At 44.3% G+C, this 25,866-nt stretch overlaps 1 protein-coding gene across 1 annotated transcript in view; it reads right to left on the bottom strand.

Annotated features, from left to right (window-relative positions):
- Window positions 1-25,866, bottom strand: part of PELP1 (proline, glutamate and leucine rich protein 1) — a gene marked incomplete in the record, with an annotated part of 1,137,423 nt that overhangs the window by 530,997 nt on the left and 580,560 nt on the right. Inside the window, 1 exon segment of the mRNA XM_044076299.1 lies at window positions 10,715-10,865. Within this exon segment, the coding sequence (XP_043932234.1) occupies window positions 10,715-10,865 (151 nt within the window).

Genomic DNA, 25,866 nt, shown 5'->3' with positions numbered 1-25,866 from the left:
AAGAAAAAGTTTCCCCAATGGGGTACTTAGCTTTGTAGAAGACTTCTGTTCTGGATTCCGAATGAAAATCTCAGGAGTCGGCTGACCGGCACTTGCGAACCGCTTCTGCATCGGGCACCGCGCGGCAAGAAAGACTGAAGAAAATGGCGTTGGCTGCATCTTATATACCCCTGTCGCACTGACGTCAGGGAGGAGGCAACAGCAACCGACGCCGGACCAAGACTTTGGAACTCAGGCCGACTGGGGAACCACCTGACGTCAGGATAACCCAAGTGTAATGACTGCAGCAGTGTAACACGATGAACATCTGCTGCAGACTCTAAAGACAACCACGAGGCATTCTAGTTACGTCAAAAATCTACATGGCAATACTCAGATACAGCACAATGGCAATACATATACAGAACCAAATGATATTGCCAACATATTGGATGACAGGTTCAGTGCGAACTTTACTTCCCTTTCATCCCCTAAAGGGCCTATCACAATACCTGAGGAATGCCAAGTCCCTATTATTACAGCTACACAGGTAAAAAACGCACTGTCCAAAGCCAAGACTACAGCTTCCATGGGACCTGATAATAGCCTTGGCTGTGTTCTACATTAATTACAAAGTGAACTGGCAACACACCTGAGTACCCGGTTCAATCACAGCCTCATTTCAGGCTTTGTTCCTACCAAATGGCGAACTGCTATGGTCATCCCTCTCCACAAAGGGGGAGTGACTACAGACCCTGGAAACTACCGCCCCATTAATCTGACGAGTCTGATATGTAAGGCTATGGAGCGAATCATCATGGATCTTATAAATAAGGACATAGGGAATCTCCAAACTCTGGGCCCTACACAGTTTTGGTTTGTGAAATGTAGATCATGCCTGCTCAACCTGAGAGACTTCTTTGAGTCTGTCACCAGAGCTGTGGAAGAGGGCAAGGTAGTTCACACAGCCTACCTAGATCTTGCCAAGGCCTTCAACACCATCCCTCACTCAGGAATCATAGATAAGACTCACTTAACTAGGCATAAACCCCTGTGTCATAACATGGGTTGCCAACTGGCTCACTGATAGAAAGTAGAGGACTCCAAAAACTGACTACCAACCAGTTACAAGTGGGTGTCCCACATGGATTGGTTCTAGGTCCTCTCCTGTTTGGCATCTACTTCTCTGAAGTTCAAGCCAACACAAAGGGACTCTGGCTGACCAAGTTCGCAGATGATTGCAAACTGGGAGCCATTACTGATTCTCCAACTGATGTAGACATTCTACAAAAAGGCCTCACTGAGACTTATGTCTGGTGCCAGAATCATGGCTCAATGCCAAAAAGTGCACTGTCATTCCCTTTGGGAAAAATTCAGTGCCCATGAACTACCACATAGGCGGTAGTCCACTAAACACCAAAGGTGTGATAAGAGACCTGCGGACACAGGTTGACAGCAACCTCTCCTTTGATAACCACATTGCCACTGTAGTCAGAAAGTCCTTCTATGTGGCACATTTCATTACAAAAGGTTTCTCATCCAGAAAGAAAGAGGTCATAATCCCTCTCTACTCGTCCCTCATTAGACTTATAGAATACAACGCCCCATTTGGTACGTACCTCACTAAACACCTACAACTGGAAAGGCCACAAAAATACCTACTAAGAGGATCTTAGGCCTTAGACATGTCCTATATGGACAGACTCAAAAAACTCCAGCTATACTCTCTGTCTCTTATCACCTACTTAGAGGCAATCTCTGCTTGACCTACAAAGCTGTGTCTGACCCAGAGCTACTAGATATGCTACACCTAAAGAAATCCCAGTCACTCCGTGCCACACGCTCCAGGAACCTAAACCTTATTACCACAATAAACAGAAAGTACAGTTTTGTACCTACCATAAATGTAGATGTCTGATAGATATGCAACTGCAGTCATAACATATGGGTTGTCCTGCCTCAGGCAGCCCTCGGTCGGCCGGATTCCAAAGTCTGGGTCCGACGTCGGCTGATGTCGCATTTCTCTCCGACGTCAGAGCGACTGGAGTATATAAGCATCAGCCGACGCCATTTTCTTCAGTGTTTCTTGCCCCAGATGCCAGGTGTCCTCCAAGGAAGGCTGTAATCAAATTGGAAGACAAAAACAGGATTCCAGACAGATAAGTAAGCAATAAACAGATACACCATAACAGATATCCCCAGCTAAGAGAAACAGGGATAGGAGTGGACCCAAGGCATAGAGGGGTATGGAGGGAGGGAAAATCCGACTGCAGTTGCATATCTATCGGACATCTACATTTATGGTAGGTACAAAACTGTACTATGTCCTTCAAGAATGCAACTGCAGTCATAACATATGGGTTGAATACCATAGCTTAGCTGGGGGAGGAGGAATGCTCTAGGACAGAGATGGTGTGGCAATCAAACCCTGCAGGACTGCCGAAGCAAAGCCTGCTCTGGATCTGGAGTATAAAGGGAGATTGTAGTGTTTGGAGAATGTATGCACGGAGCTCCATGTAGCAGCTTCTAGAATGTCTTTTGTAGGCACCCCTTAAGAATGCTGTAGAGGTGGCTGTAGCTCTGGTGGAGTGTGGTCTGACATTGGCTGGAACATTCTTCCCATGGAAGGAATAACAAAATCTGATGCAATGTCCAATCCATTTTGAAATGGTCTGTTTGGAAATTGCTTTTCCTTGTACTCCAGGGGCGTAAGCTACAAAAGCTGATCAGACTTCCTACTGGTCTTGGTTCTGTCCAGGTAGTAGCGAAGTTGTCTGTGAATGTCCAAGGTATGCAACAGTCTTTCCCCTTTGCTCTCAGGATTGGGGAAGAAAGTAGGCAGGTGAATAGCTTGATTTAAAGAAACCCTAGATACCACCTTTGGCATAAAAGTAGGGTTGGTTCTTAAGGAGACCCTGTCTCTGTGAAAGATTATGAACGGTGGTATTGCCATTAGGGCCTGTAGTTCCGAAACCCTTCTTGCTGAGGTAATTGCCAACAGGAAAGCTGTCTTCCATGAGAGAAATTGTAAGTCCACTGAAGCTGCTGGATCAAAGGGAGGTAGAGTCAGTTTTTCTAAGACAAAGTTGAGGTCCCAAGCTGGCACTGGAGCCTTTCTTGGTGGTTTAATGTTCTTGATTCCCCTGAGGAATTGCCTTAACAAAGGATGTGAAAACACAGGCAGATCAGTGTTATATCTAGCTGAAATAGCTGAAGCATGTATCTTTATGGAAGAATATGAGAGTCCATTCTGTAGCATATCTGCCAAATATTCCAGGATGAGTGGGATGTTCAATAATGATGCATCATGTCCCTTGCTGGTATTCCAAATGCTGAATCTCTTCCATTTTGCTAAGTAAACCTTTCTGGTGGATGGTCTTCGAGCTTCTGTTAATATCCGCTGAGCTTCCTTGGAAAGAGATAGATTGAGGTTATTCATGGGATCTCCCAGGCTGTTAGCTGCAGCGTCTGAAGGTTTGGATACACTGTTTTGAAGTTGTGTTGAGTCAAAAGTAGGGGCCATTGGGGAAGGGCCCACTTTTTGTTGTGACATGCTCCGTAGTAGTGGATACCAGTGTTGTCTTGGCCAGTCTGGAGCTATTAGGATCCCCTTGGGCCTCTCTGCTTTGATCTTTAGTAATACTGTGGTCATCAGTGGCAGAGGTGGGAATGCATAGATTTTTAGGAAGTTCCAGTTGAATGAAAGAGCATCTATTTTCCAAGCTTGTGGATGATATGTCCTTGAACAGAATTTTTGTAGATGATGGTTGAGGTGGGCGGCAAATAGGTCTACTTCTGGCCTGCCCCATGTCGAGGTGAGTTGTGTGAAGCTTTTCGGATGTAACCACCACTCGTGTGGATCTATGAAATTCCTGCTTAGGCTGTCCGCCAGCACATTGTCTTTGCCTGGAACAAACTGGGATTGCAACTATGTTTAGGCTCAGTGATTTTTCCCAAAGATTCATTGTCAGTCTGCAAAGGGGGTAAGAATGGGTGCCCCCTTGCTTGTTTATGTACCACATCACAGTGGTGTCTGTCCGTATCAGTAGATGGCCTTGCTGAAGTTGTTGTCGAAAGGCCTCGATGGCATGCATTACTGCCAGCATTTCCTTTTGGTTTATATGCAGATGTGTTTCCTTTGGAGACCACACTGTCCTTGTATACATCTGCCCTCCATGTGCGCCCTCCATCCAAGGTCTGAGGAGTCTGTGGTCATGGTCTGTGTTATCTGAGGTTTTTTGAATGACATACCTGTGTTTGCCTGGCTTACCGAGGCCCACCATAGGAATTCCTTTTGTAGACATGGAATGAGCGGTATGGTTGTCTCTAGGTTGTTGCTGTGCTGAGACCATAGGCTTTTTAGGTACCACTGAAGCTTTCTCATGTGTAGTCTTGCTAATGGAACCAGGAGAATGCAGGATGCCATGTAACCCAGGGCCTGACGGAATCTCCTTGCAGTCATCTGGGTGAGTTTTGCCAAACCTTTGAAATAATGAGTTAACTTCTCTTGCTTGTCTTCTGTCAGGTAAGCCATTTGAGAGGCTGTGTCTAGATTGGCTCCTAAGAAGGTTATTTGCTGGGATGGCTGAAATCTTGACTTTTGGAAGTTGACTCTGTATCCCAGAGCCTGTAGCAATTGTATGACATAGTTCAAGTTTTTTGTCAAAATCAATTTGTCGTCCGCTTGTATGAGGCAGTCGTCCAGGTACGGGTAAATTTGGATCCCCTGGAGCCTGCAATGAGCAATTACTGAAGCCAGGCATTTTGTGAATACTCTGGGCGCAGTAGATAAGCCAAATGGCAATGCTGAGAATTGATAATGCTCTGTCCCTGCAAGAAATCTGAGGTATCTTCTGCAGCAGTGTCTGATAGGGACATGCAGGTATGCCTCCTTGAGGTCCAGAGTAATCAGCCAAGACCCCTTGCCCAGCATGGGAAGGAGTTGCTGTAGCGTCAGCATTTTGAACTTTGGTACTATGAGAAAAGTTTTTAATGCGGACAAATTCAGTATTGGTCTCCATTGAGTTTCTTTTCTTGGAACAAGGAACAGTCTTGAGTAAAACCCCTGGCCTTGTTCTTGTTGTGGAACTCTTTCTATTGCTTTGATCTGAGCAAGCAGAGAAATTTGCTTGATAGCCTCTGCCCTCTGGTTTTGTGGTAGGTTTGGCATGCCTTGTTTTCTTGGTAAGGTATGAAAGTGGAACCTGTAACCTTGGTCTATAATGTCCAAAATCCATTTGTCCTTTGTCAATCTGTGCCAATTGTCTGAAAACAGAGATAATGTTCCGCCCAAGGGAGCTTCTATTTGCTCCTTGGTCAGCGGAAGTAGAGGAAAGTCATTGAGATTGTCCCTGTGGGGCAGGGGAGACCCGTGTCACTTCTTTGGTTTGCTGGTTGCCATTGTCGTCCCCTGTAAGAACCTCTGTATTGTCCTCTTCCTCGGCCACGCCTGTTTTTACCCCTTTGAAATCTTTCAGGATTAGGAAAGGACCAGTTTTTAGAAGGCCAATTCCTGCTGAATCTGGGTGGCTGAACCTGGAGGAAATCTTTGACCGTCTGAACTGATTTTGCTTTTTCCTCGATGGACTTTAACACATCTTTAGCATTAGCACCAAAAAGCTTGTTCTTTTCCAAGGGTGCATCAAGAAGTTTTGCCTTAACGTGATCTGGCAGAGGTTGTTCTTTTAACCATGCATGTCTACGAAGGACCGCCCCTGTCATAGCTGCCCTACATGAAGCTTCCAATGCATCATATCCACACTGCAGGAAGTGATTGCTGACCTGCTGAGAATTATGTACAGCTTCCTGCAAAGACTTCCTGTCTAAAGGTTCAGGAGAGGCCAATGTTTTCTGTAAATCATCTAACAGGTAATCCTGACATTGAAACATATGAAGAGGCAATTCAGAGCTCTCATAGATAAAGTAGTGGTGTAGTAGACCTTTTTCCCCCATCTCTCTAATGACCTAGCTTCCCTGTTGGAAGGCAAAGGATTTTTGGAGGTGGATGCTGAAACCCCTTTAGGTCCCTGAGAAATAGTTTCTAAATCAACAGCATGGGCCCTAAAGAAATGAGAATGTGTTTCTGGGACCCTATAATATCTGTCTGGCTTGGCTGGAGCAGGAGGAAGAGTATCCGGGGTAACACTGGAGTCAGAGTATAGGTCATCCAAAACATCAAGCACAGGAGGTATAGCCAGGGGCCTGTGTTGGGGCTTTTTAAGAAGGTTCGAAGGCGCTTTCTGGAATCAGAATATTCCTGGCCTTGCCACTTGAAATGTTCCCTCATGGTATGCAGAACTTCCCCCAAAAGAAATATCCTCAGGAGGGGAGGCTGAGGGGATGGAATCCTCTGCATCCGAGTCCTCATAGGTCTGGAAGAGCTCTTCCTGGCCTTCGGAGTGAACAGAGTCCTCAGAATCTTCATCTGAAGGGATAGGGTCAGAGGGTTCAACCCGCGGCCTCTTATCAGAAGGAGGCTGGGATCCTCTCTCAGGATGGGCCTGTGAACCTCTAATCATGGAAATTAAGTCTGCGGCCATAGTCATGATTTGTGTTTCAGGAGTAGGCTGAGGTAAGGATTTAGCAGTAAGGTGCTTGGTCTTGCTGGCTGCCTTAGCACGTGTGTAGGCCTTAATAGACATGGCCATAGGAGGCCTAGCAGCTCCACGTGCAGGAGTGACCTTATCTACAGCAATGGTCTCGGGCATTTCCTCGCTTTCAGTATCCGGAGGAAAATCTATAACTGGCGTCGGTGTGGCCTCCGGTATCGGAGGTATCGGTAATGCGGTGTCTTCGGTTCGGAGTGGTGAAATAACAGTCTCAGGGGGAACCGGAGCACTCGCGGTAGGTTTTGGCGTGGAGTCGGTGGAAGACGCGGGCCGAGGATGTTGGTCCCGGTCTTTTCGTTTCTTAGGAGTCTGTGATGTCGGAAGTTCCGACGACATTGTATAAGCAAATTTATCGCCGAAAAAGTCTTCAGCGAACTCCGCCCGGCACCTGAGAGTGCGCTTATTGAAGCGAGCACAGGCGACACAGGCCGAGACGCCGTGGTCTGGGCCAAAGCAAGGAAGACAGTAAGAGTGGAAATCCTTATGAGGTATTTGTTTACCACAAGACAGACAATTGTTAACTTTTTCAGTAATTTCTGACATCGGCTGAGGCAAGAAAAGGTCCCCAACGGGGTACTTAGCTTTTTTGATGACTTCGGATTCGAAGAATACAGGAGCTGACCGACCGGCACTTGCGAACTGCTTCTGCTTCAGGCACCGCGCGGCAAGAAAGACTGAAGAAAATGGCGTCGGCTGATGCTTATATACTCCAGCCACTCTGACGGAGAGAAATGTGACATCAGCCGACGTCGGACCCAGACTTTGGAATCCGGCTGACCGTGGGCTGCCTGAGGCAGGACAACCCATATGTTATGACTGCAGTTGCATTCTTGAAGGACATCATGCTGGAGGGACAGGTTCCTAACCCAAAGACTTCTCATACTCTGGAACAAACTTCCCATTCAAGTCAAGCAGAGCACTTCACTGCCCCTCTAAGAGGAATCATGATGAGTGGATGGGTAATAGGAAGTTCACCCCAGGGATCACTTCAGTAGCCTTGACAGAGGCACTGGGAACTAACTTTGGGTGGCACGATGCCAGGGAATCTTTTTGGGCTAGGCTTATATAGGCTCCAAGGCAGTTAGCCTACTACACACTTATGAACCAAATCCTACTCCCACTGCTGGGAAGCTGTCAGAGTTTGGCAATGGGAGATGGCGTCCAACCATTTTCTTGTGGCAACGCGCATCCCGGGGAGTTACAAAGTGATAGTGGACAAGCTGAGCAGACGAATATTACTGCCTCATGAGTGGTCTCTGAATCCCAAAGTGGTAAAAACAGATATTTCACTGATGAGTTGAACCTTGCTGTGACCTATTTGCCTCCCCGATAAACAAATGCAGTGCGTACTTTGCCCTACTCCCTCCCACAGGGAAAGTCCCCCAAACATGCTCTCCTTCTAGATTGGCCCCTCCAAGTCCTGTATGCATCCCCCCAATTCCCATTTCCCTTTTTTCTGAAGAAAGTGAAAAGGTTGCGATCCAGAGTAATTCTCATAGCTCCGTTCTGGCCCAGGCAGGATTGGTTTCCCTTCCTATGACCTCACTTGATTCACAGACCTTGGATTCTGAACTCAGCTCCAGATCTACTCTCACACCTCCAAGGGCTGTTGCACCCGGACCTTCAATCCCTCAAGTCACTGCATTATAGACGAGTCACTGCCCTTAACAAAATCTCCCTACCTTGTAAATAATTATCTATTCTCCTATGCCATATTTACAACTTTGATTTGGGAATCTCACATCCTTCTGAATTCTCTTTTCTTCTATTATTGTTTGGTCCACAAAAAAAAAAAAAAGTTTCGATTTTGTTTTTTTTTTTTAATCTATCATGATTGCTAAGTTACCATGTAAACAACTGTTTTATCGGACAAGTGAACAGAAACTGAAGTTGCAATGTTCTGTTTGCTTTTGTTTTTATGTGGAGCTTCTCTCCACGGGCCTCTACCTAAATTGGACATATATCCAGTTAGACTAGCCTGGTCAGCAAATGTAAAATAAAATAACTAAATAAATAAAAATCTTAATTATTTTAACTTAGCTTATTGTTACTCCTGGTAATTACATTTATGTAGCTATGTATCATGTTTGTGTAGTTAAGTAGTTTTGACGTTATGTTTTTGATTAACTTTTCTGCCGGGGTCTCCACTGAAAAAGGGCTTCGGCCTAGCTGGACTAACCTGATCAACAAATGTCAAAATAAATACATAAATAAATTTGGTATTACCTCCCTTTGAGCTAGCAGCCACTTGTCAACTCAAATTCCTCTCCTGGAAAACTCTAGTCACCATTACCTCCGCCAAAAGGGTTTCAGAAATACAGGCACTTTGTGCAAAACCGCCATATATAATTTTCCACAAGGATGGCATACCCTTGAGAACTAAGCCTTCCTTTCTTCCTAAGGTGCTCTCTGAATCAATCATAAATCAGTCCATTCATTTACCAGTTCTCTTTCCAAATTTCTCTAACAAATGTGAATGCTGTCTACATATGCTATGCGTTCACAGACAGTTGAGATTTTATCCGGACAGGACTAAGGCTGGCAGATCTTCAAACCAACTGTTTGCTTCCTTTTCAGGACCAATAATTGGTAAACCAGTCTTCCAAGGTGACCTTGTCGAAATGGCTAAGAGACTGCATCGCCTTTATTTATGGTCATAACAACTGCAAGTTACCTATTCCTGTAAAGGCACACTCAACCAGACCGATAGTCACTTCAGCGGTTATTCACTCCAGGGCTTATCTGGATGAAATATGTGCTGCAGCCACTTGGGCAATGCCTCATACTTTTATCACTCATTACAAATTGGATATGGTTTCCAGGGGAAGAGCATCATTTGGTTCTATGGTGCTCAGGAATATCATTCCATAAGGCCACCCAGGGTAGAGGTAGCTGGGGACTCTGTCATATCTATCAAGAATAAACAAAGATTGACAACATCAGATAAAGTAGTTATGTACTCACCATAACATTCCATCTGTGTTGTTGACCTTCATTCATTCTTCACATCCCCTCCCTTCTTACCCCCCCCCCCTCCTTTCAGACATCCTGGAGGATCGTATCCTTATCCTGGGCTTATGCTAGGGTTTTTACCATGGGCATGGCTTCCTATTACCATTATCATCATCATTATTATTATATTAGATACTTCATATTGCTGCAATTTTGCAAACTCGATCTGAGGTAATGAACAAAGGGGCATTGTGGGTAGAGACTCGGCTTGAGAGTTTTTGGCTGGCGCGAGCTGTATAAGGGGGAGAGAATGTTTTCCTGATAGCTTTCAGTTTTTACCTGTCAACCTCTAGCCCCACAGAAATCTAACAGGTTAGACAAAGTACCTAAAACCCACAAATACTTTTTCTAAGCCCAAAGCAGACCCTGCAGTGATAACCCGTACTATAGCAACAGCATGTCAGTATACATCAAAAATGCCACAATAAAGAAAGCAGTAAAGGTTTCCCAACAATGTACTTTATCTGTCCAGTTCTGGATGGTCGATAACTACCAGAATGACAAGTGCCCTCATATAGCACCAAAAGAACTGCATGTGGAAAGGAAACTACAAATAGTGTGAGACGACACCTGCCTTTATGCTCATGACGTGTTGATGTCCCAGGGAGAGAGACTTAACAGGGGTAGAGGGCGAGGTGAAGGAAGTTGTACAAATCCGAGTACTTCATCTACAGCAGAAATCTCAAAAGTGATGACTGCTACAGTGATCCATATGAAGGACATATAAAATATTCTATGGTGTTGGCAAGTTTCTTCACATAGCCATACTGTTTTCAACATGTTGTGAATACAAATACAACTGTCCTTTTACAGGTAAATGCCACAATGAAATCTGTGCATCTTAACTGTCAAACTTTTTTACTTATAAAATGACCAAATGATTAAACTCCAACTTTGAAGAGGGGTATGCACAGGAATTCTTTACATTCTCAGAGCTGGAAAAAACAAAGATGCAGACAAATGTAGAGTGGAAGAAAGAAAAATGCCACTGTTAACTGGCAAGACCAAAACACAATCAATGCTACTTTGGTGATATGCAAATTGAGTGATTGCATCTGCCCTTCCATTTAAGTTTTGCCACTGTCCACCTCAAAAAACAGACCTCAGCTGTATACCTTTAAGGTCTCGGAAGGAGGAGGGATGTCTGTCAGGAGATGAGCTAAAAGGATGTCAGAATGGTGCAACTTTCCCTGCAGGACTCCAGAAGCAGCTCCAGACACCTTAATCCACATTTCCAGGACATTGTAACACTTCACTCTGACAGCACTGGAAAAAAGAAGAGAAGGAATTTATGACCTCTGGTTATATGATATGAAACAAAAACTAAAAAAAAAATGCTTCAAACTAATCACATTAAATTTAGCTAGTAAAACCAAACTTTTCTAAGTGCAGACAATACAAATGCAAGTTTAGTTCTTGAGGTTTAAAGTTCTTCTGAAGTTGAAAGTAAGAACACAGAGCTGCTGCTAAGCTGAGAAATGCTGTATACCATTGCCTGCATTTCTAAATCCACTGTCAGTTGACAAGTACAGTTGTGTACACCTACCATAAATGTAGATGTTAGAGTGCCTTCACTGTTGCAGTCATAACTGTAGGGTGATCCTGACGGCAGGCAGCCCGAGGTCGGCCAAAATCCCAAAGTCTGGGTCAGTCGGCTGTACCAGCAAGCACCCTGACGTCAGAACGCAGGGATATAAAGCTGACAGCCGACGCCATCTTCTCCAGTCTTTCTTGCCCCAGATGTCAGAAGTCCCCCAAAATAACCAAAAGGTGTCCAAAAAGGAAACACAAATACACCACAAAAGAAAAGGAAGATAAGAGGGGATTGGTGGGAGGGAAACACCGACTGCAACAATGAAGACACTCGAACATCTACATTTATGGTAGGTGTACACAACTGTACTATGTTCTTCGTGTTTCACTGTTGCAGTCATAACTGTAGGGTGGAATCCCAAAGCTGTGAAGAGGGAGGAGGTTATGCAGAAGAAGGGGCAGCCAGGAGACCCTGCAAGACAGCAGAGGCAAAACCTGCCCTAGACTTAGAATACAAAGGGAGATTGTAGTGCTTAGAGAATGTATGCACTGAACTCCAAGTGTCAGCTTCCAAAATGTCCTTGGTAGGAACTCCTCTGAGAAAAGCTGCTGAAGTGGCAGCTGCTCTAGTAGAATGACTTCTAACAGTACCTGGAATTTGTTTCCCAAAGTGAGAGTAACAAAACCTTATCCCATGAGCAATCCATTTGGAAATAGTCTGTTTAGAGATAGCTTTGCCTAGAGAACTGGAGGCATAAGAGATAAGCAACTGATCAGATTTTCTGTAATCTTTAGTTCTATCCAGGTAAAACCTTAGTTGTCTGTGCACGTCCAAGGAATGTAAAATCCTTTCCCCTTTGTTTTGAGGATTTGGAAAGAAAGTAGGAAGGTGAATAGTCTGATTTAAAGCCACTTTAGAAATCACCTTAGGCATAAATGTAGGATTGGTCCTCAAGGCAACTCTGTCTTGGTGGAAAATAAGGTATGGTTTCACAGCCATGAGAGCTTGCAACTCTGACACCCTTCTGGCAGAAGTCAAAGCTAATAAAATAGCTGTCTTCCAGGATAAGAACTTGATATCCGAAGCAGCAGCAGGCTCAAAGAGAGGTAAAGTTAGTTTTTCTAAAACATAATTAAGATCCCAAGCAGGAACAGGAGGAGTTTTGGGAGGTCTTAAATTCTTAGCCCCTCTCAAGAATTGTCTCACCAGCTGGTGAGAGAAGATGGGGGGATCAGTGTTGTAATGAGCCGAGATAGCAGAAGCATGGATTTTAATGGAAGAAAAAGAGAGGCCTTCAAGCAAAAGGTCTGAGAGGTAAAGTAAAATGGAAGAAATGTCAGGCAAAAGAGGACCAGAACCTCGATCCCGCATCCAAATACAAAATCTTTTCCATTTAGAAGCATAGGATTTTCTAGTGCTAGGGCGCCTAGCTTCTAAGAGAACATCCAAAACTTGTTTGGGAAAAGCAGAAAGAATCAAAGGCCCTTGTAAAGCCAAGCTGCCAGGCAAAGAGTCTTGATTTGAGAGTGAAACATCTGACCCTGATGCTGGGACAGAAGTGAAGGAAACAGAGGCAGAATCCATGGAGGTTCCAAGAATAGGTGTCTTAAAGTTGGATACCAAAACTGCAGAGGCCAATTTGGAGCTATCAAAATGAAAATCTTGGGTTTGTCCTGTTTTATTTTCAGTAACACCCGAGGCAGAGGAGGGAAGGCATATCCCAAAGGATTCCTCCAGCTGAAAGACAGGGCATCCACTTTCCAAGCTGCTTTGTGGAAGGACCTGGTGCAAAAGAGAGGCAGCTGATGGTTGAGATGAGATGCAAACAGATCTATCCGAGGGACTCCCCAAACTGCTGTAATCTTGCTGAATATGTTGGGGTCCAGCATCCATTCGTGAGGATCCAAAAGATTTCTGCTTAGGCTGTCTGCTAAGAGATTCTGTTTTCCTGGAATGAATTGAGCTTGAAGATGCAGATTTAGATTTAGAGCTGTGTCCCATAGACTCATGGCTAGTCTGCAAAGGGGGTAGGAGTGAGAGCCCCCTTGCTTGTTTATGTACCACATGACTGTGGTATTGTCTGTGCGAATCAGAAGATGGCCTGGTTGCAAAAGACTCTGGAAGGCTAGAAGAGCATTTTGGACTGCCAACATTTCCTTCAAGTTGATGTGCCAAGTAAGATGCTTCTTTGTCCAGTAGCCCTGCTGGCAATTGTTTAGGTAATGAGCTCCCCAAGCATAATCCGAGGCGTCTGTGGTTATGATCTGAGCAGGATGAGGTAGACGAAAGGGGTTCCCTTCGTTTGAAGCACAAGCCCTGGACCACCAAAGGAACTCCTTTTGGAGGCAGGGAATCAGAGGTATCATAGTTTCCAGGCTGTGGTAATGCTGAGACCATACACTCTTTAGGTACCATTGAAGTTTTCTCATATGAAGCCTTGCATTTGGAATCAACAGGATGCAAGAAGCCATGTAGCCCAAAGCCTGCAGGAGTTTCCTTGCAGTGAGCTGAGTTAAAGTAGCCAAGGTCTTGAAAATTGATGCCAGCTGTACCTGTTTTTCTGGAGTAAGGAAGGCCCTTTGTAAGCTTGTGTTTAGAAGAGCTCCCAAAAAGATCATTTGTTGAGAGGGGATCAAATGCGACTTTTTTGTGTTCACTGAGAATTCCCAGTAGTAGGAGAAGACGCTGAACAAACTGCAGATGTTGAAGTAAAAGATCCTTGCTGTCTGCCTGAATAAGGCAGTCATCCAGGTAGGGGTAAATTTGAATTCCTTGGAGTCTGCAATAAGCTACTACTGGAGCCAGACACTTGGTAAAGAATCTGGGCGCAGTAGATAAGCCAAAGGGCAGTACAGAGAATTGAAAGTGTTTCGAACCTGCCTTGAATCTGAGGTATTGTCTGCGTTCCTGTCTGATGGGAATGTGTAAATAGGCTTCCTTCAAGTCCAATGTCACCATCCAAGCATCCTGGGAGAGCATGGGAAGAAGTTGTTGCAGAGTAAGCATCTTGAATTTTGGAATCTCCAGATATGTATTTAACTCAGAGGTCCAGAATAGGTCTCCATGACTTTTGTTTCCTTGGGACCAGAAAGAGTCTGGAATAAAAACCTTTTCCCATCTCTGGAAGTGGAACAGGTTCTATGGCTTTCATGGCCAATAAGGCGTCCACTTGATTTAAGGCCTCTGACCATTGATGTTTTGGCAGATCCGGCCAGCCCGAAGACCTTGGCAGAGTATGAAAGTGGAATTTGTAGCCTCTTAAAATCACGTCCAAAACCCATTTGTCCTGGGTAATAGGAGTCCAATTTTGGTAAAAAAGAAAAAGTTTTCCTCCGAGAGGGGCTTCCAGGCAAGGAGGACCTGTAGCCCAACTGAGAGAGTCATTGGGTCTGCTTCTTTTGAGATTGAGGTCTGTCTTCTCCCCTTCTAGGTGAAGAAGCAGTCCATTGTCTGGACCTGTAAGAGGCCTGAGCTTGCCCCCGACCTCTGGAGCGTCTATATCTTCCCCTTTGAGGCCGAGAAAAGACCAATTTTTGGAGGGCCAATTTCTAGAAAATCTAGGAGGCTGAACTTGTAAAAAAATCTTTGACAGTCTGCATAGATTTTGCTTTTTCTTCCATCTTTTTAATAACCTCCTCAGCCTTGGATCCAAATAAAACATCATGCTGAACAGGGGCATCTAACAGCTTTGCCTTAACCTGTTCTGGTAAATTCTGCTCACGAAGCCAAGCATGTCCCCTGATAACAGTACCAGAGGCAGCAGCCCTGCAAGAAGCTTCTAAGGCATCAAAACCACAATGTAAACTATGTTTGCTAACTTGTTCAGTAGCATGCAATACCATCCTATAATTCCTTGTCCTCTGCACATGCAGGAAAGGTACAGTGTGTTTGCTTTAAAACAGACAAAAGAAATTTCTGATACTTGAACATGTGAAACTGGCAATTTAAAGCTCTAATAGAAAGGGTAGCAGAAGTGTAAACCTTCTTGCCCCACCTGTCCAAGGCACGAGAATCCTTTTCAGAAGGGATAGGATTATTAGAAGAAGCGGCCTTAGCAGCCCTAGAACCCTGAGAAATAGTTTCAGGATCAGCAGAAGGGTTCTTAAATAAGAATTGATGGGAGTCAGTGACTCTGTAAAATCTATCAGGCTTAGAAGGAGCAGGCGGCAAGGAATCAGGATTTAGGTTAGCTTCAGAAAAAGCATCATCCACAATATCAAGTACAGGAGGAATAGCCAAAGGTCTGTGTTGAGGGAGAAGGAGAAATTCCCTAAGTCTCTTCTTGGAAGCAGAGTAATCCTGACCTTCCCAATGAAAAAGCTCCCTCATCTCATGTAAGGTTTCCCCAAAAGAGAAATCTTCAGGGGGAGAAGCAGAGGGTATAGAGTCCTCTGCATCTGAATCCTCATAAGGAGGAAAATAATGATCCTGGTCAGAGGAAGAGACAGAAGACACAGAAGCCTGATCAGAAGAATCAAAAGGAATATCCTGTCTAGGCCTTTTTTCTGGAGGAGGGTGAGAACCCCTAATCATTGTAAGTAAATCTTCAGCCATCCGAAGTAAATGCTTCTGGGACTTGGGAGCTGTATCCGAGGAAGCTTGTGAAGAAACCCTTGGTTTAACAGGAGTCTTTGACTTTGCCTTTGTAGAAATAGTGATATTTAGAAGTCCTGAAACCCCCTCAGAAGCCGGTACCTGCACAGCGGTTCCGGACCCATCTGAAGGAGCGACGTCCGAAGGTCCTGCAGCAGTTAAAATACTAGGCCTAGAAGGCTCCCCATGGGAGTCCGTGTCGGCCATCGGTTCCGAACTGGCGGACGACAGGGGCTGCAAAAGCGCCTCACCGACGACCGCCAAACCCGAAGCTGGCTCCGTCTGCAAAATATCATGTTTGGACCTCGGAGGCCTATCCTTGTCTTTGCGTTTCTTTTGAATTCCGGTTGTCGGTAAAGTATCCAACGACATCTTATAATTGAATCATCTACAGAAATAATTCAAGGCCCAATCGTACCTACGCTTGATAGTGCGAGAATTAAACCTGGCACAGAACAGACAGCAAGAAACGTCGTGGTCAGGGCCTGAGCAAGGTAGACAGTAAGAGTGGAAATCTTTATGAGGTATTTGTTTCCCACACGATATACAATTAACTTTTTCTGACATCGGAGGAGCAAGAAAAAAGTTTCCTCAACGGGGTACTTAGCTTAAGAAGAGAAGTAGAAAACTTCGGACCGAAGACAATCAAAGCACGTTGTCTGAAAACGCCAACCAACGACTTGCGAGCTGCTTTCCACCGCACGGCAAGAAAGACTGGAGAAGATGGCGTTGGCTGTCAGCTTTATATCCCTGCGTTCTGACGTCAGGGTGCTTGCTGGTACAGCCGACGCCGGACCCAGACTTTGGGATTCTGGCCGACCTCGGGCTGCCTGCCGGCAGGATCACCCTACAGTTATGACTGCAACAGTGAAACACGAAGAACATCTATCAATTTTCATCAACCAGAAGCTGTTAAGAATATCTAACCCACTGCCATCACTTCACTTTCTCTGAAGCCAACTATCAAAAGAAACTTCCAAAGACAGCTATCACAAGAAATTCCTTCTCTACACCTGGGAAGAAGCCTGTACTACGTTTCAACATCTGTAACAGGGATACCTGCACTTTTGTAGCTGGTCTGCTTACTGAAGAAGAGTTACAATGCAGATAAGTGACCCGCATAAACAGAAACAGGGATGGTTCACACACTGATGCCTGGCCTGCACACTGATGAAAGGGGGGAAGGTAGTCGATGATGCCTGGCCTGCACACTGATGAAAGGGGGGAAGGTAGTCAATGATGCCTGGCCTGCACAGTGATGAATGGGGGAAGTAGTCAATGATGTCTACCCTGGGCAAAGAAAATCAGGGATGGCGCAGATAAGCCTACATTCTAAAAAAGCAGGGGGAGTAGTCTGTGATGCCTGGCCCATACATTGAAGAATATGGGGGGGGGGGGAGTGTAGTCATAGTAATGCCCGTCTTATACCCTGAAGAACAGAGATGGTTCAGTCAGTGATGCTTGGCCTGCACAATGACGAACAGTGATACTAAGACTACACACTGAAGAACGAAAATGGTGCAGTTAGTGATGCCTGGCCAGCATAATTAAGAATGAAAATGGCATGGTCAGTAATGCAAGAAGATGATGTGATCATTAAACAACAAGGATGATGCACTCACAGGTACATCATTTGCAAGGTAAAGAAAAAGTGTGGTAGCCTGAGACACTAGAAAGAAATCAGTGTTGTCAGTTCCTAGTCTGCAAACTACATCATAAGTAGTCACCATACTAGTTTTATTAGCAAGAAAGCACTTTTGCAGTGGATAAGTATTTGAATCTCTCTTTCGCATATCAGCAGCTCAGCAAAGTTCTGAATATCTCTAGCAACTGAGTTTGAACACCTCAAGACATCATGCACTAACCTAGGAAAACATGTCTACCCTCTGTGCTTCACAGATGACCCCACAGAGAAAAGATAAGAAAATGCAAAATGACATACATGCCAAACTTAGAGGAAACTTCCACCAGCTGACATGGATTTAAAGGCCATCCACATACAACGGTAAGATGGTAAGAAAATAATAAGCACTGCAAAAGGGCTTCTCCCAGATCAGCCTGTAAGTACACTGCTGATGTATCACACCTCAGTGACCCACTCCAAGTAAAATCTGGATTAATAATGCATACCCCAGTAGTGGAAAGTCTCTTTCCCCACTAGATCATGTCCGGGGGAGGGGGGGTGGGTAGAGTGATCCGATGTTACTCAAAATGTGGGTTGTGGGAATCCAAACAGATCTGACCTTGGGGCCTTATTACGAAAAGCTTTGGATCTGAGAGCTATTACTCCTCCCCTACCCACAATTCCCATCTCCTAGCCAAATTACCTCAGACCTGGTTTAATCAGGCAGCAAACATGATGTATGGACAGACTGCTCCATCATTCTTAATAAGTGAAGATCTTCTCCCCCTTTTCAGAAATATTTCATTGCTAGAGTACTGTTCGGATATTTAACAGTTGTTTTAAATAGACCAGTGTGCTTTTTTCAAATAATTATTTCAGAGTGTATGTGTGTGTGTTTTATTTATATATCTATATATATATATATATATATATATCTATATATATATATATCTATATATATATATCTATATATATATATCTATATATATATCTATATATATATCTATATATATATATCTATATATATATAAATATATATATATATATATATATATATATATATATATGTATGTACACACACACACCTTTAAGATAGTTGGTTAATAATTATTCAGATAAGAATAGTTAACATTTACATATAAAAGCCTTTAGTTACTCTGAAGTCAACAGGTGTTAAAAATGTTCATCATGTGGGCATAAAATACCCCCCTGAAGACCCACACTCAGTGTGGTTGACTGGGGACCTTCCACTTACAGATTCATGTTCTGTTTGCGCTGCATTTGGCACCACAGCCCTTCAGGGGAGAAGAAAACAACTAATTTTGAAAGGCCTTCTTCCCCTGCAGACAGGGTCCAAAATGTCTTTGGATCTGAAGGCATCCACTTCTTCACCTTTCTCCAAGAAGAAAAGGTATAAGGAACAGGAGAGAGAAAGCAAAAGAAAGACAGCCAAGGAGAGAGATGAGGCTAAAGAAAAGTCAAAAGAAAAGAGCCCAGAGGATTGCTCAGAGAAATTCAAGACAAGGTCCCTAGATCAAACAGTGGGTCTTGAGCCTAGTCTCGAGACTGTCAGATCAGACTTATGATCCAGACTCCTTCAGCATAGACATCTTTTACCAAGGGGTCTAGCAGTCCCAGGATTCATTCACCTATTTTACAAAAAAACACACTGAGGTCGGCTTCTCTAGTCTAGTCCTTTAGATCTGCCCAATCTAGAAGCCTCACTGAATTAAACATCAATTGAATGATGAGGAAGTTCTTGAGGACTCAGACTCCGCTGGGAGTCCTCCCAACTACGTCCCCAAGGAAAGGACAGGGATCAGCTCCTTGCACCCTGACTGTTTAGCTTCAGACACCATCTCCTTTCTTGCAGCTGGTGTATGTCAAATCCACTCTTCCTGCAGGACCAGCTTTGGAATCATTAACCCTGACAGGTAATTCCATTACCCTACGATAGCTGGTATGGGTATTACTATGTAATGTCATGCCTGGATGCCGCTCTGCAATTTTATAGAAAGCTTTAGAACATCCTTTATAAATACTCCTTATGATGGCTCCACTCTACTTGGGCCAAAGGTCAAGGATACACTTAGGAGTAAGACAGACCTTGTCTGCCACTGGAATCCATTTTTCGACTCCTCAAAGATCCTTCTCAGGAATCATAGAGGGGAAAGGAAAACGTGGCTAAAAATACCTCAAGGTTTTCATCAGGATGCTTCTGGGGATAGGTCTACCAGAGGCAAAGGTGGAGCCAATTCCACTGGTTGTCGCCCAAGAGGCAGAGGCAGTCCGCAAAAAAAAAAAAAAAAGTTATGTATTCACCATAATGTTCCATTTGTGTTGTCCATTTCTTCCTAAACTAATGAGACCAGATCAGAGACTCGGATATGACTCAACCACTGGTACCAAATCAGATCCAAGAACCTTCGAGCTCCTCTCTTTATCCACAATGCCCTGCTAACCGAACACACCTCAGATCGATTTTGCTGCTACTAGATATAAAGAAACAACCTATTACAGAAACTAATAGATGAAAAGGAAAAAAGAAGCTGAAGCTCAAACAAGGAACAGAGGTTCCAGTACAACTCTTAGATCTTTCCAGATGCAAAGGAAGAGGGCAGGTGGGTGGGAAGTTGAGGAAGAAAGAAAATGGGCAACACAGATGGAACGTTATGGTGAGTACATAACTATCTAATGTTGTCCTTTTCATTCATTCCTCAACCGATGGGACAGAGTCCCTAGCTACTGTAAACTTGGGGTGCCCTCATGCAAGGATATTACGGAGTACTGCTCTGTTGCTGGAAATCAAATCTAATTCGCAATGAACAATAAAGGTGTGAAACTTAGCTCAAGATGCAGCTGCACAAATGTCATCTAATGAAGCCCTTGACCAAATGGCTGAAGAAACTGCCATAGATTGTGGAATGAGTTCTAGGAGGCATGGGCAAGGATAAGCCTTTTTTACCATAAATGAAGGAAATACAATCAGTTAACCAACTTGGTCGATGTAACTTTGAATACTGGTTTGCCCAATCTGTTAGCAGAAAATGAAACAAAACATCTGGTCAGCTTTCTTGAATTCTTTGGTTCTGTGAAGATAAAAGCAAAGTTGCCTATGCACATCCAAAAGGTAGAGCATATACTCTTTCTCTTATTTGAGAATTTGGGAAAGTAAACTAGTAGACTAAAGACCAGGTTTATGTTGGACTCAGAAGCTACCTTAGGTGAAAAAGATGGATTTGTTCACAAGGACACCCGGTCTTTGTGAAAAAAAAACAGGTAAGGAGGTTTAGAAGATCCTGGAGTTCAGACACTTGTCTAGCTGATGTAACAACAACCAGAAAAGTGGTTTTGCAATGCAAACATTTAAGTTCTACTTTGGCTGAAGGTTCACAGGGGGCTTGTGTCAATGCCTGAAGCATGATAGTTAAATCCCAAGGAGGAGTAGGATCCTTCAACATAGTTCTAAGTAAAAAGGCTCCCTTGAGAAAGGCTTTACATAGTTTGGAAGAAGCGAAGACAGAATTATTTTTACCCAGGCGGAAGTTAGAAATGGCAGCCAATTGTACTTTAATAGTTGAAAAGCCAGCCCTTTTACTGAAATTTGAAGCTAAATATTCAACGATAGATGCAACCGGTGCTGAAAAAGGAACCACGTCCTTGCTAAGAGCCCAGAAAACAAATTGTTTCCATTTACACCCGTAAATCCTTCTAGTAAAAGCTTTGTGAGAAGATAACAAGCTATGACGGACTGGGGAGGAGAGAGCCTGGGCTGTCCAGCAATCAATGGAATTGGACAAACCATGCAGTCTATTTGAAACCTGTTAAGTCTGAATGAGTCCTCTCTGTCAGATGAGACAGGAGGTCTGGAGTCGGATCCAGTATCCAAGGCAGATGCAAGAAGTGGGCCACAGGAAGGGAACCAAATCTGATGAAGAGAGAAGGGTGCAAAGAGGACAACTGTGCTCTTCAACTGGAATGTTTTCTGTAGAAATTTGGGAATTAGAGGTAAAGGTGGACAAGTGTAAAGTAGACCGCAGGGCCAATCTTGGACTAGAGCATCTCTCAATGACTCCACCATTGGAGGGATAAGGGCAAAGCACCTGCTGCATTTGTGGTTGAGGGGAGAGGGAAACGAACTGCAGCATGGCTGGCTCTGTCAAAGGAAAATCCTCTCCTCCACTTTGACATTGAGAGACCACATGTGAGACTTCCAGACTGGACCTGCTTTGGATGGATTTCCCCAGATGGGCATTGCTATTAGAAAGTGAACAGAAGATATCGCCCGTTGCAACACTCTCATTGCTTCTCAACAAATGGGCAAGATCTGGTTCCTCCCTGTTTGTTGATATACTAGGCCACTGACACTGTCCATCTAAATGGCAACTGTTCCAGATGAAGAACATCTTGAAAAGCCTGCAATGTTAGGAGGACTGCTCTCATTTCCAGGACAATGATATGCGTCTTGGCCTCTTTGGGTGACCACGTACCTTGGAACGTCCTTCTCAAGTAGTGCCCCCACCCACCCAAGTTGGGAGGTGTCCGTGGTCACTGTGGCTGTGGGCAGGGCAAAAACAAATGAACGTCCATAGGACAGCTCATTTGAATAAATCAACCAAAGAAGGTATCTACTGCACACTTGTGTGATCTTGACCGGAGCAGTTAATGGATGTTGAATAATACACCAATGGACTGAGTGTCCACTGAAGAATTTGCATGTGAAACCTGGCCAGAGACACAAGGGTGATAGCTGCTGCCATGGATCCTAGGGCTTGTAAGACTAATCGAGCCAGAAGAGAAGAACTTTGAATCACTTTCTTGACTTGTGACCTCAGTGTCTGTAGTGGAGAGAAGAGAAGCTATCTGACAGACTGTGTCCAGTTGAGCACCTATGACCTTCAGAGTCTGCATAGGTGCGAGTTGACATTTGTCATAATTGACTGATTCCCAGATGAACGCAGAACTGGAGCAAGTGGTCCCTTGCCTTTAGAAATCAATGCCTCGTTGGGGCAGTTGGGAGCCAGTCGTCCAGATATGGAAGCACTTAGAATCTCAGCAGTCTCAAGTGAGCTGCTACCACTGGCATGCATTTGAACACCCTGGGGGATGTGGAGAGACCAAAGGGCAGTGCTCTGAACTTATAGTGACTGGCTCCCAGCTGGAAGTGCAGATATCTTCTGGAAAGCACATGATCATTTTGATGTGATTGTATGCATCCTGAAGATCGATCAAGCACATCCAAATGTCTTTTTGCACCAGAGGCAAAATGGACTGAACCATGAACATCCGAAACTTTGAATACTGCATGAACTGATTTAATTTGCTTAGATCCAGAATTGGTCTCAAGTCACCTGTCTTTTTTTGTACCAAGAAGAATCATGAGTAAGTTCTAGATCCTCTCTGGTCTGGGGAGATCCCTTGGATGATTCTTTATTCTAGTAGCTTTTTTATTTCTAGAGACGCTGCTTCCCCCTGACAGGGTGGGATATCAGTCTTTTTCTTCACATTGATGGGGGCTAGGGAATATGGTATAGTATAACCTCTAGATAGGATTCTCTGCACCCATGAAATATTTTGTTATACATAGTCAAGCTCTCTGGTGTAAGAGACAAATATCCCCATCCATAGACTGCCTCAAAAGAGGAACAGCTGAGCCTTCTTTCAGGAATCCTGAAGCCCTAGTTATGTAACCCACCTCTGCTGCGAGGGCAGTCTCCTCCATTTTAGTTCCTCCTCTACCTTTGGAGGAACTCTCCACGTGAATCTTAAAAAGGACCCTGGGATTCTTTTAAACCCACATTTCCCTGAGAAAAGTCTTTAAGGGGTTGAAAAATGCAGACCCATGGCAGGGTCGGTCTCTCTCTATCTTGTTCACGTCTGGAGAGCATGTTCTTTAGCTTGAGGAAGATCCATCAAAAGGTGTATTGATGAACGAAGATGTAAACGGCTCCACAAAATCACGTGGTCATATCCAGGCATGTCTCCTGATAGCTATGCCTGAACCTGACCCCCTTGAAGTACCTTCTGCTGCATGGTAGATCAAACTCATTGAATGCATTTGAAATGGACTGCATGGTGGCATGGCCAGTTGTGAGGAGATTCTATTTACATCCCCAGCAGTCATGGCCGAGAAAGACGTTTGGCAAACTCCTTAGACCTCTTTATAACCTCATAAAATATGCCAGATAATTTAGTGACCTTAGTGCAAAGGTCGGTGAAGTGTACATACTCTTTCCAAATCTGTCCAAAGCCCTGGACTCCCCGTTAGGGGATGGACAGAGTAAATCTTTTCTGCTAGTTCTTTCCTAGTGTCTGCAGCCACAACCATGACATCAACCAAGACTCCCTTGTTCCAGTGTGCCCAGTTCATAAGGGGGGGGGGTAAAATCTGTTCTTTTTGGAATCAGCTCTTCAGGATCCATCTCCTTCCACACCCAGTGAGAAGCAAGATCTATAAGCTCGTTGGCTGGGGGGGGGGGGTCACCCAAGTAGTAGATGGGCAGTAGACACGAAAGTCCCCAGAACACCACTTCCTCCTAGGAGGGGGCAATGGATGACCAACCACCTTTTTGTTTCAAGAGCTCCAGGATGTCTCCAAAAGAGAAGTTTACAGGTGGAATTCTGGGAGACCCCTCACCCCCATCAAAATTGGTATCCTCTGTGATAGATTCCTGGGGGGGGGGTTTGGCATTTAGCGGTCTCCTCTTAAACAATCTTGTCTAAGGGACTTCCTCAGTGAGGTGTTCTAGGGAAATATCAGAAGAGATGCCGATGTCCTGGCAGACTTACTGAAGGCTGGCTCAAGCTGGCTGTCCCAGTAGAATGGATGATTGAGGCTCACAGCACAGAATCAGATGAGGCAAGGTCGTCTGATCTGATGGGGGCAGGAAAGTCCCTTCTCTAGAAAAAGAGAAAGCCATTTACACCATCTCAAAGGGTGAATGCCCAGACAGGACACAGAAGTTGATGGCAAAGGAGCTGGAATTTTTTAAACCATCGGCTCCTGCAAGCCTACCAGCTCTCTAACAGAGTAAGGAGTTGGACTCAAGCTGTCCAGTGCCCAAGTCCTGAAGGGAAGAGACTGCTCCAAAAGCTTTGGACTCAATTTCAACCCAATGGACCCAGCAAAATGTTTTACCTCAGATAGTTTTCTGGATTCAAAAGCCTCTGAGTTGGTCAACCGAGGAAAACCAATGGAATTGAAGAACGACAGTCTTCGGACTCAATGAAGATACTCCCAATGAATTCTGATCAGAGAGCTCCAAAACAGCAGATCAGAGGAGATGCCAAGGGGGAGTGGATGAAGGACAGCTCTCAGATCCGGTGGGAGTCGGAGCCAGGAGTAACCCCATTTGGATCTGCTCTCTTAAAAACTTCATCATCCTAACCACATTGGCTTCTGATAAGCTTCTGGAAGACCTGATAGACAATGTGGTGGATGAAAGTCTGGAGTGTCTATGTGGAGATCCATCCAAGAAAGGAAAAGGGAGTCGTGAAGACAATGGATCTGATAGGAGGAAAGGGGTACTGATCCCAAAAGATCTAGGTTATGAAACAGTCGGATCTGAGATGGATTGATCTGACTTCTTAAACATTTCAGAAGGGAGTTCCAATGAAGAGCTGATGAGAAAGAACAGTCAGGGGACCTCTTACAGGACTCGTTTTCTCAGGAACCTGAATCTGACTGACGCTTGTGAGATTTTTTTGGTAAGGGTTTGAGCCCCCGCAAGTGAAGTAGTAGAAGAAAAAGGAAGAAGACCTCACAAGACTAATTTATTCTTTTGATCAGTTAAGGCTCTGGAGTTAAATCCAGAGCAAAGTGAACTGGCATCCAAGTGAGCAGGCCTTAAACAATACACGCATTACCTGTGGGCATCTAAGTTGGGAAGCTTATTCCTGCAGGTAACGCACTTTTTAAACCCCATTGGCGTATCAGCCATGTTGTACACTAAACTATTTCAGGTTAGTAGAGAAATACATAAAACACTAGACAGAAACGTCTTTTTTTCTGTGACAAAAAGTTAGAAACAACCAACAATAGCAGACAGAAGTAATCAAAGGGAAAAAGTACCAATGATTGTACTTAAACTAGGTAATGAAAAAATGGTAGCTAAAAGAGAACAGAAATTAGCAAAAAAGACTAAGAGTGGTAGGTAGGAGTTTTAGAAAATACCACTGAAGAAATATGAGTCACAACTCTTGAAAAACAGGCCATATAAAACTCCAAAACCCAAAAGCAGTAGTATCAGTATCTGAAGCTAAATGGCAGCAAACAATATCTGAAGTATATTAGGATGGTGGGGCATTATGGGTAAATGAAGCAGCTCGAGAGTTCTTGGATCCGATGATCTGGAAGAAGTGGCAGAGTGAGATCCAACTCTCAGATCTGGACACATCAGTTGATGAATAGATGAAAGTACATATGATCAAAGGTTTCCTTGGACCATTCATAGAGAAACCTTATCAGCATACCTGAACACTTGCCTGACTGCTGTACTCTGAATGCAGTTGGTGGA

The sequence above is a fragment of the Protopterus annectens genome, chromosome 7.part0 (assembly GCF_019279795.1).
Source record: "Protopterus annectens isolate FY-2018-M chromosome 7.part0, PAN1.0, whole genome shotgun sequence".
NCBI classification, from domain to species: Eukaryota; Metazoa; Chordata; order Ceratodontiformes; family Protopteridae; genus Protopterus; species Protopterus annectens.
Note: the sequence above shows the minus strand (reverse complement) of the source record. Positions and strands in the feature narration are given on the sequence as shown.